The sequence below is a fragment of the Dermacentor andersoni genome, chromosome 2 (genome assembly GCF_023375885.2).
Source record: "Dermacentor andersoni chromosome 2, qqDerAnde1_hic_scaffold, whole genome shotgun sequence".
Classification (NCBI taxonomy): Eukaryota; Metazoa; Arthropoda; class Arachnida; order Ixodida; family Ixodidae; genus Dermacentor; species Dermacentor andersoni.
The window spans coordinates 199,346,775-199,363,279 of NC_092815.1; the positions used below are offsets into that span (position 1 = coordinate 199,346,775).

The following is a 16,505-nucleotide window of genomic DNA, read 5'->3' on the forward strand; positions in this document are numbered from 1 at the left end:
AGCTGCATGAACGCTAAAATTACATACAAAAGAAGCAATAAAAAAAAGGTGCATGATGACCATTTGAATGCCTTGGCATGACGCGAAAGTGTGTAACATTCAGCCTTCTTTTGTCAGAGCTCATAAGTTTCATACCTTTTCGCATTTCTGGCTGTCTCTTGGCTACAGGCATTCTGTAATCTTGTACAAGATGGCAGCAATCTGAAATACAGGCACGAACGTTTGTAAAAACATAACTTCTTACGTGAAAACTAGGTACTCAAATTTGTGCTCAAATGCTCTTTTCGGATACTCCAAGTTCGCGCTGTGCCGCCAGGTTGCCGTGGGCTTCCGCATACTTAATCGCCTTTTTCTTGAAGGCAACGGTGAATTGACATCGGCTTCCGCTCATTTTGAAACAAAATGAAAATGCAGCCTTTAAATAATATAACCTTGCGACAATGGAAATGCAAAATGCCGGTGCCACAATGTCGCCACGCCGTGCTGCTGCTGATGGCGATGGCGAAGGCGGCTGTTTACTTCATCCGCCCATTGTTGCAAGACTTCCGTAGTTTTTCCGCCAATGTCCGGTATATAAGTCAAGGGTCGACTTTTCGCGATGGTTTTATGAAAAAAGTTCGACCTATATCCCGGTTTTTACGGTAGGCACATATCCCTGTCATCTACCTGCTGCACAGCTGCCTTAATTAAGTACTTGTCACTGAGGGGGTGCTGGGTCCTGTACACGGCTCAAGAAGTGGCTTAACCGACTAATGCCATGCAGCTCGGCGTCCTATGTGATTTTTGTTGTGGGCGATAATAGAATGCTTTAGCATATAGTGCAAACTGCACTATATGCTAAAACTGGAATGGCCAGCCACGAGCTATTGTGTGTTTGACTGAAATAAATATCATTTTGTTCAGTCGAACATGCCTTAATTTGACAAGTTTGTTAATTTGACGAACTCTATCATAGCTCTCTTTTATTTTATGTGCTGATAATTCTGTGCACCCTTCACTTAAACATGGAATGTTCACTCTAACTAATTATTAGTTGCGAGATGGTACCTATGCCTTCTTCTCCTACCGCTTGGTTGTTGGATAGTTACTACATTATATCTGCTCCTGCTGTACTACATTATATCTGCTCCTGCTGTCTACCTTCTGCTTTGTATGAGTCTATAACATTACTATTGGTCAATCAAAGCACAACAGCATCGCTTCGCTGCTTCTCCATGACTCCAGTGCTTTCACAAGGCCAGTTCGTCCACCAAGGACATCCTTACGCTGCCAAAAACCAAATTTTGGAGTGTGTGCTGCTATGTAATTAAAAAAATGAAAAAAGGAAACTTCGGATAAAGACATAATTTCTTTTTCGTGCAATCAATTGTATTGATTGTAGTATATGGCAAGACGAAGTGAAAGGTTTGTGTCATAAAGGTGAAGTTTATTAGAAAGAAATGTTTTTTACACTGTAACGTAGGTAGATTTCACTGCACACAGGTGGGGCATCAGAAATAAGATATTTCATCCATGCCAGTTCAAAATCTGATGTCAGTTCAATATCAATCTTGCTCAAAGAAGCTAGGCTGTCCAAATCACCACATTTTCTTTTCTCAATATCACTTGAAGCGATCACTCATCCCACGAAGGGTGCCATTTTTATATAGATGGCTGGCGACACAATAACAAAACATAAAGGTCTATGTTCACAACTTTGCTGAGGCTCCTTAGACCATTTTGTTTACAACTAGCACAGAAGAGCAGCGGACAAGCTTAACTTGTCTTGATGGCTATATGGAAAATAATATGGCACTGGGCATGTTGGGCTTGCTGTTGACCTTTTTTTTGCAAATGCAAGCTTGGCTCAGCTTCTGTACAGAAAGGGTTAAAACTAGAGGTGTGCGAATATCAAAATTTTCAAATACGAATTGAATACGAATGCTTAGTCATCGTACCACGTTGATGAAGCAGTGCACTGACCAGGACAAGGCGGAGAGACACAAGAATGCACGACACTCGCAGCGAGTGTCGTGTGTTCTTGTGTCTCTCCGCCTTGTCCTGGTCAGTGTGCTGCTTCACCAGCACGGTACGATGATTAAGCACCAACTCGCCCAACTTTCCACATTACAAATACTTAGCTTTAAATGTTGAAGAATGACATGTGCATGCATAGTTGGTTACTTTAACATGTTGGAACATCGCAATTTACATTGTCAACAGTAAAAAATTTGACTAGTATCCTGTTATCTAAAAGATTGTTTTAACTCATGTTAACTTGAAAATTTTAGGAATTCTCACTAGCTGTTTGCCCTCACCTACTTGTGCCTTACTACACAGCATCAAATGCCCATAAAATCAGAGGTATTTGACGCTGCACCAGCTATCACTCATCGCATTAGCTGTCAAGCGCAGGATTGGGGGCAGCGCAGTAATAGTAACAAATGAGCAAGGTAACAGCTGCGCTCACACTCAACCAGGATGAAGTGGTGCTGTACCGTTTGTTATGATCATTGCTTAGAAGAGAACTACAAGAACATTGCCTATGTTTTGTGCCACATGCAAGCAGGACTTCTGCAGCACAGCTTGTGCTGCAAGCCCCTTCTGTTTTCCTTCAGTGTGAGACATCTGACCGACTCACTCTTGTCAAGGTACTGCATTTGCAAGAATATTACGCAACCACAAATGTAATGCAAAGCTTTCTACATTATACTGCAGGAAGAAGGAAGCGGGCATCTTAGATTGCACGAAATGGTTAAATTATAACTGCAACTAAACATGTATAAATGCATTCGCACTAGTTTAGAATAGCGCCTTTTAGCACACCACAATGCGCGCAGGCACCATGGCAATGTCCATCGCGAAACGCCCGTCGCCGGCGAAATTTGTACTACTAGTCCCCGGCTTCGCTTGGGTGCGTATTGCTATAGCGGATCGGCCATCACTATGTCCTGAAATGTAACAGGCACGCGATACGCTGCACAGTGGCACGACATGGGCATTCGGCGAGGAGCTGGCTTACTTGCATAGTGAGGCCACGGGGACGGAAATAGCTGCTGAGGATTTGCCCATTCACCCTGTACTCCTGGAACAAAAAGAACATTGTTATTGCAGTTGGATTCCTTTGCGCAGCCGCCCCTTTTCGTTGCGCTCTTATGTGCACCCGCGCTATCCGCAAACCTGTGCCTCTTGTTACTGAGAGGCTGGTTTTCCCACAAAGTTTGGTCGTCCAGTGGCTGAACCCGCTTTAGAGGCTTACCCCGAAACTCGACACACTATTAGACACATATTCTTAAATTAGATATAAACAATCGGTAAGAACATGTTTGCTCCCACACAGCCAGCAATATATTTTATTTGTTTTGACTGTTTGCATCCAGCCAAATATTTGAAGGTTTTTGAATCGAATGTGAATATTAAATATATAATATTCGATAATTATTGAATTTTTGCACACCCCTACTTAAAATTAAAACCCCAATGATGACAGATATTGTGCACTGGTATTAGAAGTCCTCAACCCTTGCCCTTGTGAACATTCTCTCTGAAATGGAACTGCATTATCTCAGCTTTGACCTGCATAATACTATTGCAGTAAAAGTTTGTGCAGCTTTTATTTGTGGTGGTATAAACCGTTCAGTAGTGCCTATTGTGATGGTTATCACTGTTGCAGGTACATCCCTGTGGGTCTTCTAGAGGTTCTTCCACAAAAGATCAATGAGAGGCCACCGCCATATCGGGGCCGCGATGATCTGGAGACCCTCTTTGCCAGTCCATCTTGTGCTGATTGGCTAAAGATCAGGTGAGTCATGCCTGCATGCAAGAATGCAACTGCTGACTTCGTGTTCATGATGAAAACAAATACATAGACAGCTAAGTTTAATTATTACGTTTTATACCAGGTAGACTGCTCATAATGTAGCCTGAGTTAGAAACTGTAGCCGAAACATATACAGTGGAACCTCCATATAACGAACCTCGATTTTACAAAATGTTTGTTGTAAGAAACTATTTTCGTTTCCCAATCTTAGTCCCATTGAAAACCATGAATTTCTTTTTCACAATTTAATGAAGTAATTTCGTAACACAGTTTCAATTTAATGAAGTTTTCGGCCATTTCAAGCACACACTTGCAGCCTTCATGGTTAGTAAACCTAGCAAAATACTATAAAAATTTCGACTGAGCCAAACCTATTTCAGTCATCCCTCCGCATAACAAAGTTTAGCCGTCAAAGCGCGTGCTCTGGGATACAGTAGGCAGGAAACACTGCTGCACCATTTGTTGTATTGGTGAACAACTTGTACAGGTCGTGGTGCACTTGGAAGCTCGCAGTGGTCGGAGAAAGACAGGAGCTTTCAATTCATTTTGCACAACGTGAATGGGCAGGGAGTGAGCGCACTGCAACGTGATCAAGTGCACGCCATTGGGGGGGGGGGGGGGCGATGCGTGCCTATTTGCCGTCTCCTCCTAGGGCGCACGTTTCTTTCTCACGCACGTGTATGCAGGGGGCCACGAGCCTTATCTTGCAGGTAATCTCTCCGCAGCAAGTGCAAAGGCCCAGCCAAGATGGATGCATGTCTAGTCGCATAATCTCAAGTTTCCAAGACACGGTGCGAAGTGTTGGCCCGCGTTGTGACAGCAAGTTGGTCGTCATCGAGTGAGGTCTATTAACGTTTGCCTGAGCATGCGTGACAGCCGTAAAACTACAAACCTCACTTCGTGTAGTTGTCTCTTTGCTATCGCCATCAATGCTCCGCCTTTCTGGCGAAACTGTGACTTTTTTTTTTTCACCCGGGACGAATATGCGTATCTTTTTACACTTTCTTTTTTAATGTGTGGATGCTGTCTGTGGGCACTAAGCGCAGTCAGCTGTAGCGCGGCATCCAAGATTTATAGCACCACGTTGATCCATTGCTGTCTGTGTGATCTGCGCCGCATGTGCTGGTGCTCATCACCATGCTATTATGGCCCAACCTTCGTGCAACTTGTTTATAAGTGCTTATTTACGAGATTTTATCCACCAGGGGTGCTCTGGAAATTTGTGAAGTTGCTTTTACTGCTGAAACTTTAAAACCTCGAATTAATGAAATTCACACTTTAACGAAGTTTTTCACTGCAAGTTCAACATTGTTATGTGTAGGTTTGACTCTTACATAAGCCTACATGCACTCGAAATAGCTGACCTTGTGATCACATATGTGTAACTATTGGAGCATCTAAATAGGATGTTTGGTAATCACCATGGTTCTTCCCATAATAAGTGGAGGGGGTTTTGAGTCTGGTCTATCTGCAGTCTCTGGCTCAATGCATGATTGCGTGCAAAACATTGAACTAGCAATAACACTACAGTGGTAATTTTTAAAAAGCCATGATGAGAACTAAAAACTATCATATGGGCTCATGGAAGGGCCGCACCCATGTAAGGGCTGTACCTCCAACTTGGCAGCCCAAAATTTGGAGAAAAAAAGAATTCCAACGGAGAAGCAATCGCATTCGGTGCCCAGACACTGCGTGCGCATCGGCTAATTTTTTCACGCCGTGTACTTCCACATGCTACTACTAGATGCCGAGAGTGGAGGTGTGCACAAGATTCAGGGTGGGCACAAGTCACTTTTGACCAAAATATTTGGTCTTGTGTATGGGCTGCACCTCATCAAAATTGTGATAAAAAAGAGGGTTGCCCTTACACAAGTCTATATGGTACATAAGAAATCACAGACTGGAGTAGCCTAACACTGATCATGCATTATTACAGTGAAGCTGTATAAGGAAGATAGGCAATGATTTTTGTGTGGCGTCAGCAACACATGGCAGCGGTGTCGGAGTCGAGAAGGCGCTGGCTCAATATACAACACAGCCGGCGCAGCATACAGAAGCCTGAGTCAGGTATAGCATAGAGTGTAGAAGCACTGAGCTCGTATATAGTAAAATGCTTGAAAAGACTTAAAAACAATAAAGAAATTGTGTCATATATTGAAGCAGTTGCAAAGTCTTGGGCAGAGTTCAGGCAGTGGCATACCAGACTCATAGGGCTTCCTAAATGTGCTGAAAGTCTTGTAAACAGCTACAAGATGATTCGGGCTAGTTGGTCCTTGTCCATGTTAAAGATTTTTTTGTAGCAAAATGCAGTAATGATAAATTTCCAGGTGCAATCGAAGTGCTTGTCCTCTTTCCACATGTTCTACCTTCCTGTCTCTGTCATCTTGCTTCAAATCTTTAGCATGTTCATAAGGACTTTAGCATAAAGGACCAGCCAACCCTACAGCAACTGGGGCACGGCACTCTTTTCGGCACAAACTCGCGCTTCTTCATGTACTAGGTGCTGCTCGGATTCTTCGCAGTCGTGGCAAACGTCGTCGGAGCGGTCAAACATGGCTTCACGGAACCATGGCCGGAGGCTGCTACAACTAATCTGCTATCATCTGCTCGTTTCTTGCACAGTCCACAAGATTATTTGCTGGAAATTGTGTACGATCTCCGATGCACCGAAATGGAACTTGCGCATCCAGGGACCTTTCTGGTTCCGCTGCGCGCTGTACATATAAAGGATCAGCCAACCCTACAGCGACTAGGCCACAGCGCTGTTTTTGGCACAAACTCGTGCTTCTTCATGTACCAAGTCAGTTACCTAAATGGAACAAAGTGTTATCGCTCTAGCAATGTTATGCTTTTAAGAGTGCCGTGCCCCATTAGCAAGCAGCAAATGATTGAATGCTTTGAACATGCCAGCCTGTGTTTCGTTGATGCTATGCTAATCTCTCTCTACGACGGCTGTCTGATGCTTTCCCAAATCTTACTGCTCCTATCGAGGGACGTAGTACTAGATCCAGGGCCCATGAATGCAGTGGAGTGGGACCAAACGACAAACATTGAAAGGATTCTCTTGGAAAATAAGAACAGGCCAGGAAACTGTGCTTGCAAAGTTAACGGAAATTACAAGATAAAGTGAATTAGAATTCAAAATTATGGGTTTAATAGAGCAGACAAGGAATGTAAGAAGTCGTTGCTCGGGTAGAAAAAACTGGGGGTTAGTCTCCCAACCCCCGCCACCTTGGACCCCATCAAGGACATAATAAAGTTTTATCTCTCTTCGTCTCATAGGACCTCGCTGCGTGCTTTGTCAACTTGTCTGATAGTGTGTTGATTTGGCATGTCTCGTATGGTCTGATGTGCGACTTTAGAAACTTTAATGCACCTTTGGCAGCAAATATTTATGAAGTTAAACCCACAAAGTTTCGGAATTGAAAATCTAAACCACGACTTTGGAAATGTCAATGCACTTTTCACATCATAAGGTTTATGAGAACTTTATACCGATAAAGTTTCAGAATTGAAATCCATGCGCTCCGTAGATTTCGCGGCCTCCGCGAGATGCCGCGACGAGCCCGCTTGCCATCAGTGCGCCCTTGAAATGTTGTGCTCGGATGGGGCTCCTGCGTTTGTGAGTCCAGGTGCATGAGCGTTGCCACGAAATCCAGCCCGAGCTCACAGTGTTCGCGCCAAAATGTCTTTTCAAGCGTGAACAAGATTCCAGACAAAATCCAAAATGATTTGCGGCGCCGGGGGTTGTTTTGGTCGGCGGTGCAGGACAGCATGAAAAAAAAAATGAGGGTGGGGGCTGAAGCCCCATAAGCCCCTACCCCCCGACTACGCCCCTGGTCATGACCGTAGGCCCGAAATAGCATAGATCGAAGTTACCACCGCCTCCATTTTAATTATCTCGCCGCCTCGAATAGGCACTCTTGCAAGCAGATCCGCTGGCATCCGTAACTACCACCGCGGCAACGCTAGGCCTAGCTACTTCGACGATCGCTTCCAAACTTCTTGCTGTTAGTGCCATGTTTTTCATTAGAACAATTCGCCGCTGTTAGCAATGGTGCCGACTGCGCTTTTATAATCCTCGCCTAAGGCTTCGAAGCCCAGGAAGCACGACGCGTTGCGTAATACTGTTTCCGAAAATCAGCTTCGCCTCAATACAGTAGTGTTACGCGGTGAAGCATGAGCGCAGTATTACGGTGAAGCAGACCATGAGTGGGAAGAGGCAATTGTCACGGGACACAGTATACATTCCTCAATTATACATTCGTGCACCCGCCGTCTTCTGTCACAATAAGAGCACCGATGTGCCTAAGTGTACTGGCAGGCCTTCAGAGCTATTTTGGACGTGCCTGTGCCGATTTGAGCCCTTGTGAGCAGTAAAAGGCATGCAGTGTATTTTTTTTTTTTCGAACTGCCCGATTTTTCAGACGTTTTCGCGGCCCCTGGGGAATCCGAAAAATCGGGCGTTGACTGTAATCAGTAAGGCACGATTTTTAAAATAAGAATAGACTCGCATATTTGGCAAAACTGTAGGAATATATATTATGGTGGGAGCTTGTAAATATATTAATTGTAGTCATTTCATCAACTTCGTTAAACAATGGGCAAAAGAAACCGAGCAACGAACTCCAGATATGCTGGTATATGCCGGCGCCATTTTTGCCAATCTTGGTGCACTGGTTGCCGACAATCTTTTCTCACCACCACCGCATCCAGACACTATGTTAGAAAAACAAGTTTCGGATAAAAATAAATAACTTAAAAAATTTCTCACAACCTTCATAATTTCTTAGAAACTTTAATTTGCGAGAAAGCTCATAAACAGTTTCAAAACATTTAAACTATAATATTCTGAAAGAAAGCAATAAGATGAGTCAATGACATCACCAGTGTCGAAATAGCGGAAGCTCAGGTGGTCAGCAAGATGGACTCGAACAACAGCATGAAAAATTCAGTTTGGAAGCATTTCTCAAACTTTCCTCTAAGAACAAAGCCTTGTGTTTCAGTAAATAAGTCATACTTTAATTAATTGGGCTCTCATCCTCACAATTATTCCACTTAACCCTACAAAGCTTGAATACCATTCCATGTCAAAGAAAATTAAAACAACTTGCTCACACGTATCTCTGGTCACGGAGGGTATATTAGTACGAAGAGCAAGATTACAATTAAGTAAAAATTAATTAGTATGGCAATTACTTAATTAGCAATTCATTTGCTGGACTATTCACAACTGAACACTCCCTACAAAATATCAGAAAGGCTAGTATGGGCTGTACATTGGGTTCACAGATTTTTCAGGCATCAAACTTCAGTGTATCAAAAACGATATGTTGGGCTCTGCAGGGTTAAAAATTACATATATCCAATAATGATCTTGCACACCACTTTGCGGCCAAGATTTTTAAACGGTAACAATCAATATTCGATTTGAAGATATTTGGCCAAAATCACTATTCACTTCGAACTCAAAATACACTATTCGCACAACCCTACTACTTTACATATTACAATCAAAAGTGCAAGCAGTGTGCTGTGGCCACTGGTCGCATAAACATCACTCTGCTCATTCAAAGGCAACTAGGTTCATATTTGCGATGCCTTTCATGTAATAAATATATCATATTTTGCAAGATAAAGGTATTAGGCTCACTGTTACATTGAATCTCATGACACATACTTATATTCTTCCTTCATATGGGACACTCTTTTTGCATCGCGAGTGCAAGCAGTGGGAGAAGTCTATCTTTCATCGCATTGCTGGCTGTGTGTGAAACAGAGTACTATACTTTGGGTGTCTACGAACCAGGAAAACGGAATTCTCAGGGATGTTTAGTACTCTGGAAATACTCAGGGAAAACTCAGGAAATTTGTGCTTCCATCAGGGAAAATTAGCTGTAATTTTATTGAAAGGGAATGTAATTTTATAGAAAGTAAATGAAAGTCGTGGTAATGCTGGCTTGAGTAACAGAGAGGAATCATAACTAATCGTCTTTGACGCCATGTCCTTGGCTTTAGGAGTTGCCAGTGTACAGTCAACGACCGACTCTTCGGATGCCCGATAATTCCAACAACTTCGCAGCACTACCTTGTACCCCATAGAGCCTATGTATAGGAATGTCTGAAATTTCAGATGCAAGAACCCTTCACCAACCGATATTTAGGACTTTTTGCCGTGACCGCAGGTCCGAAACGGTATTAATCAGTCATTGCTGCCATTTTTATTACCTCGCCACTACAGTGAACAAGAAGGGGCAGTGCAGCACGCGGAGGCAGCGACACATTTACCACTTTTAAATTCATGAACATTTCAGCTCGCGTCAACAGCAAGGAGGAGGGCGGCTGATATTGTGTGACATCATTCGTTTGTGCAGTTCTTATTTTCCGGTGCCTCACTTAATGTCCTGTTGAAATGTGTGTCAAGGAGAGAACAATCGTACAATGTAACTGTTTAATGTAAACTTACTTTCATTGTTAGGGGGCTAGGATACTCTGAAGCAAAGCAAGTCGTGGGACTTTTGCAGTGCAGGTCATTTGTTCTTGTGCCCATTCCGATACCAGTTAATGCTGTCATTGCTATCCAGATATCATTCTTCGTCACCATACCAGCTCATGTGTGTGTCCCTATGCTCCGTGATGCCTCTGTATAGCAATCATGTAATTACAGATTACATAGACCATGGAATTGTGCCCCATTTATGAAATACTGTACCCATATGCACAGCGACAAGAATTGCGTCCTATGGATATCTTATTGACGTCCACTGCTAGGAAACTGAAATCTTAGGGAAGTGTCGAATACGTCCTGCGTCCTCACATGACCATTTGGTCGCACCTTCCGTGTCCTGCGGACGTTCATTACATGTACGCGAGGGACATTATGTGGACATGCTGTGAACATTTTAGGGACATATGCCAAGGCATTTTGCATAGTGTTCTCTATAATGATAATTGCATCATGGAGAACACAATGTTAATTTTCCGTAATGCTAACTCTGTGTGATAGATACAACGGGCAGAGCTCGCATGCATCAAGAACAGATACGTTGTATGCGCACATTTTATGCGCACGCACGTGGGCAGAAGTGCAGCGTACTCCTCATTCTTCTAGGCCTTGCACCAGGTGCAATTGCCTTATTGAACTCCTTGAAGTTCTCAAAGTAAATTGCGACAGAAATTTCATAGTATGACGTGAACACGAGCTGCAGTCGTGATAGCTTCGGATTTCTTGTAATTTTAACATGCGAGAAAACATAATTCTGTTACAAGAAAACTCATGAGGCATAGGTTCAATTGGAGGACAAATATTCATGTGCATGTCAAAAGAAAAGGTCTGTGTGGGATAACCTTGGGACATTTGTAATAGGATATCCGAGACTGACATCCAACAGATGTCCTATTTGTATCTGAAATGGTGCATGGACATTGGGACATGATTCGGATGTCCTATGGATGAAGCGTTTTCTATGAGTCGTTAACATGTTCTCCAAAGCGTGGGAAAACACGGGCAAGGTGGGAGATGGAAATTCACGATGATGAGCAAAACGAGAACAAGGTAAAAGCGGAGCCAAGGTTTCAACAAGTGGTCCTTGTTCTCGTTTTGCTCATCACCAAAGCATGGTCACCATAAGTACAACAATGAGCTGCTTTTCTGTTTCACCGAAGGTACCACTTGGCTTCCGGCATCATTGTCGTGCTAGTCCTTTCTGCTCATTTGTGTTTACTGTGCGGGCACGACATAATTTTTACAGATGAATTTCAGTGACTTTTTAAGAATAAATGGCCTCTGTGGGCATTTGTGACTTCAATCCATGCGTGCAAGTTTTCTCTGCTGCTTTTCAGTTCTTGAGCATTTCTGCTTGCGTAAGGAGCAACAAGTCCGGCTGATCAACATTATTCATTAGCGTAGTTTCTGTTTTCATCCAAGGTGTTGCCTATAGCGTGCTGTTGAAAGGTGTGCCAAGGAGAGAACAAACGTGCAACATAACAGCTTGATTTACACTTAATTTCGGCATTGCGGGGACTAGTTACGTTTAATTTCCCTTTCACGTGGTCACTCGATCGCAATTATGTAGGATCCAAATTTGCTCACTCAAGTTCGTATAGACTGTCGTCTGCACCCTCAAGCTCTGTAAGCTAAACAAACTCTATTCTTGTTGCTGAACGTACAGCAGTGGTTATTTTCTATCATGTTGAAAAAGTTCATCCGGACGGGACTCGATTGTGATCAAAAGTGGCCGTATTCTCAACAGTGTGGCTAGGTTCTAGTGGCAATCAGAAAAGGTTTTAGCTTCTGTGGCAAAAAACAATACTTATTTCATTCTTTGAGCAAAAGCAGAGAATACAGACCAAATAAGCGAAGTGCTTTGAGCAAAAATATGAACAAAACCTCCTCCGCTGGTCAAGCATATAGGTACATGTCGCAGTCCATGTGAGTGTTTCGTCTGCTGCTTCTCAAGCGTGGTCGATCGCAACGCCTCCGCTACTGGCGACGACGCTGGAGCCGCGCGGAGAGTGCAGCCCGCGGCACTGCCCCTTCTAGTACACTGTATCACACGCAGATACGCGGAGTACACTGTATCGCACGCAGATCCGCTGGCAGCCGTAGCCACCACCGCAGCAACGCTAGGCGTAGCTGCTTCGACGTTCGCTATTAATCCTCTTGCTGTTTCGTGCCGTGTTTTTTCGTTTAAATAATTTGCCGCTGTCAGCAATGGCACCGACTCCGCCTTTGTAATCTTCGCGATTGGCTTCGAAGCTCGGAAAGCACGGCGCGTTGCATAATGCCGGTTCCGGAAAGTCAGCTTGCCCTCATTACAGCAATGTGATGCGGCGAAGCGTAGGCGAAAGTATTGCGGTGAAGCACAAGCGTGGGGAGAGGCAGTTGTCGCGGGAAACAGTATGTATTCTTTAATTAGACACGCGTGCACACACCGTCTCCTGTCACAGTACGAGCACCGATATGCCAAAGTGTTTTGGCAGGCCTTCAGAGCTTTTTTTGGATGTGCCTGCGGCGAGTTTAGCCCTTAAGGGCAGTAAAAGACATGCATTCATTTTTTTACAACTGCTTGATTTTTCGGACCTTTTCGCGGCCCCTAGGGAGTCCGAAAAATCGGGCGTTGACTCTACGACTCACCAAGAAAATGCTTCAAATGGTCCGTGGGGCGAACGCGCGGCAGAAGGAGGACGAGAACAGAAAAAACCTACGCATTGAGGAATGAACTGGAAAGGAAGCGTGCCGCTGCTTCTTTGAAAGAGCTCGAGCTCAAAAAACAGTGTTGGCTGATGCCGAGATGCAGGTGTCCCTAATACAAACCAAAATAAACTCTTTAAAGCAGTGAAACGCAAGACTGAGGCGTTGTGCGCAGGCTGAGAGTATGTCAGGACAGTTGTGGTTACCAGCTGTTTAGCGAGAATCTCAGTTGTGACAAAGTTTGAGTCTCACACCAGTGAACTTGCTATCAGTTGATAGAAGTAGCTCATCTTCGAACATATTTGTTTCTGTATGCATCTCCTTTTTATTCATACTTGGGAATGTTCAACAATGGGTTTTACCTTTTTCGAATATATTTTTTTCACTGTGCATTTTACTGACCCGTCCTTTCTGTTTTCTTTTTGAATAAAATAAACACTGCTCCTTCCTTTTTAAACTGGATTAAGTTGTTTTTTATTTTTTAACATGCTTACTAGAGAGGGACACTATAGGGTGGCATGGTGTCAGCCTGTCTTGACATAAAACAAAGTTCTGTTTCACTCAGAAAATTTTGCAAAGGCACTCAGGGAGAACCTGGAAAACTCGGGGAATTTGGAAACGTCAACTCGGTAGACACCCTGCATACCTTCATCCCTGCTTCATGGTTAGTGTAGCTACCATGGTTCTACAAAGCCACAAATGTTGTCGCTGTATTGCATTGATGAAACACCAAAATAATAGTTTTGAGTGTTTAGTTGCGTTCACTCTGTGCATATTTTGTTCATTGAAATACAAGTTAGGTTTGAAAGTTCACGTTTTGTAGCTTGTGCCACTAGAACACTGGCATCACATTTTGTTGCATTTGGATATGAAGCTATGCAAGAATGGGCATAACGTTGTCAGAAGCAGTGAAAAGATTCAGGAATGTTTCTCCTTGTCTTTAGAAGACCAATCTGTGACTAGAACTGCCTGTCCATGGCATTCCTGATAGAAAGAAGCTGGCTTATCTTTTAATTTAAGAAAGTAACAACGTCAGTAACAAATGTTTTTAGTATATTGCAGTGCTAACAAGTCTTTTTGTTATTTCAAAGTTAGAAGATCTGCATTTGTAATGTTTCTGTGTTCCATGCAGTGAAATGCTCTTGGGACCCCTTCCTGAAGGATTCAACTTCCTGCCAAAGCATAAAGCAAACGCCTACTCAGTCTAGCATATTGAGCATGGCTATCACACCACCAGTAGTCTGTAGGTCAGGAGCTGACGGATCGGCGTGTGACCAATAGCTGCCTTCTAATTTTGCAGCTATGTGTACAGCAAGAGTTGAAGAACTTCCAGAAGATGGTTGTAGCGCCGAAAAACACAACACACAGCAAGTGAGACAGGACAGGCGCATCCTGTCTCACTTGCGCCTGTCCTGTCTCACTTGCTGTGTGTTGTGTTTTTCGGCGCTACAACCCTCTTCTGGAAGCATGCACCAACTAGCCCCCCAACAAGTATTACTCAGTTGAAGAATTGTTTCAAAAATCTTCCACACTTCTGTGATTTTCGGTGCTTTTGCTATAGATGCTGCCATTGAACACAGACACTGCTGATTTCTTACGTGAATTTTGAACTCATTGATTTATGCACCATACTCTGAATAAAGGAAGAAGTGATCATACTATGCAAAAGCCTCAAAGTTCATGTTTATTTGAGAGATGAACTCAGAATTTTGGTTTTGCATTGGGGCAATGCCTCTATAACTGTGATGGCAACCATGTGGCAAAGTGTGGTTTAGGTACAAGCATGAACTCTCAGAATGACAGTCCGAGGTTCACATAACTTTCACTATGGAGGTTTGACCATATGTGCTAATGTGATGAGAAATGAAGATTATTGTGCAATTGTGTGCGGTTGTGTGCTCCTCAAGACATGTTATTGTTCTGTTAGTTTGCAATTTTGATGTATCTGTATCTCATAAGCCCAGTACTGCTCTGGGATGTTATACCTTGTGGTTAATTACTTCTTAGCAGTGCATATTGTGGGCCAGCTGTGCAAGACTGCCATGATGGCACTGTGCCACAGGCGAACAAAGTGCTGGTTGCTGTCTTTGTCAGACATTTCTGGGCCATTGCCTGTCTGAACGCAATGGTAGTGTGCACAATAAAGACAGCACACGAGGCATGGCAGTACAGGCGAGGACAATCTCTCTCATGCGGCATGTTGCAAACGGAGCAAAGTGTAGTGCGACTGCCTCACTAATTTGGAGATTGCAAGAGCCAGCGCGTGGGTGACGTGTGGGCGCGATTCACAACAGTCGCCACTGACAGACCTCCCAGACAATGTGCGCTACTCTGGCGCCATCTCGTAGCCATTGTCGCCGCATGCACTTCTCATGCTTTCACCATATCCTCCTCGGCTTTCCTCCTCATGGTTCTGCTGCACACTCCTCTCCACTTTCCTTCTCGTGTCTTTCATCCCCCTCTGCGTTCGCTTTCATATTTTTCTAGGCTTGTTCGCTCGGTTACACCAAGCTACAACGCCAAGGCATGCCGACACTTGCCTCAGGAACGGGCACCTAAAGGCCATTTCACATGATTGCGATTTCAACAATGCGACTGGTGTGATGCCAAGGGTTGCTTGCTGCCAGGTGTTGTGGCACACCCAGAATAATTCTTTTAATGTAATGAACAAAACATGTACATTATAATATTATTGACCTGTATTTATTAAGAGCAAATACTATGCATCTTTTGTAATTTAAGGACGTTTTGAAGTTCCAATTTGTTTTGGAGTGCATAATGGCAGTTGATGAGGTTCAGTGTGAAAAGATACAGTGTATGTAAACAGCTGTTTGCAGCTGGTTCAACACTGTGTTTGCTCGTGTGCCCTCTTATGTCAGTGTGATTCTTGCGCTACAACAAATTACAAGATGACCTATCAACAAGCCCGTATAGCTACCCTCACTGCATATGCAGTATTCGGAATGCGGCTGCAGCAATGTCGTTGTGTCAGCACAACAAGATCCTCGCGCTACCCGTGCTCAGCATCAGCTGCTGGACAAATGATGTGTGTATATTGCTCATGATTGCTCATTGTGTTTCGAGTTCAGGTGCTGCTGAGGTTGTGTTTCTGAAGGGAGGGGTAGTCGTCTTTGCAGCTCATATGCTAGCTGGCATAGTATCTAGCGACCAGGTTCCAAGCTCTTGAGGCAAAGAATTTGTGCCGTAGACAGCACCTCTACTCTTCCCAGGTACTGGTTCGTTTGCTCTTTCTTGTAGAGATCTTCAAGCTTGGTAAAGTTGGAAAGACCTTTCAGCAACTGTATGCCTGTGTTCGATGACTTCTTTTTCGTGCACTACTGGTAATTCATACCATACAAAACCTTGGAGACAAGTACGGCATTTGCAATTTTTCATAGTATCCGGCCATCCACCTCCTATGATTTTCATATTATTCTTTTCACCAGGTGTATAATTTGTGTCCACCCATAAATTGCAGCTGGTAAAGCTGAAAAAATATGGCTTCCGAGGAAT

General features: G+C 43.7%; 1 protein-coding gene across 1 annotated transcript in view; it reads left to right on the top strand.

Annotated features, from left to right (window-relative positions):
• The window catches only part of Dus3 (Dihydrouridine synthase 3), a 99,967-nt gene extending 85,307 nt beyond the window's left edge, over positions 1–14,660 (top strand). The window contains exons 13-14 of the mRNA XM_050187049.3: positions 3,653–3,781; positions 14,125–14,660. Coding sequence (XP_050043006.1) covers positions 3,653–3,781; positions 14,125–14,200 — 205 coding nt within the window. The 3' untranslated portion in view covers positions 14,201–14,660. The remainder of the gene's footprint in view (positions 1–3,652; positions 3,782–14,124) is intronic.
• Positions 14,661–16,505: the final 1,845 nt, after the last annotated feature.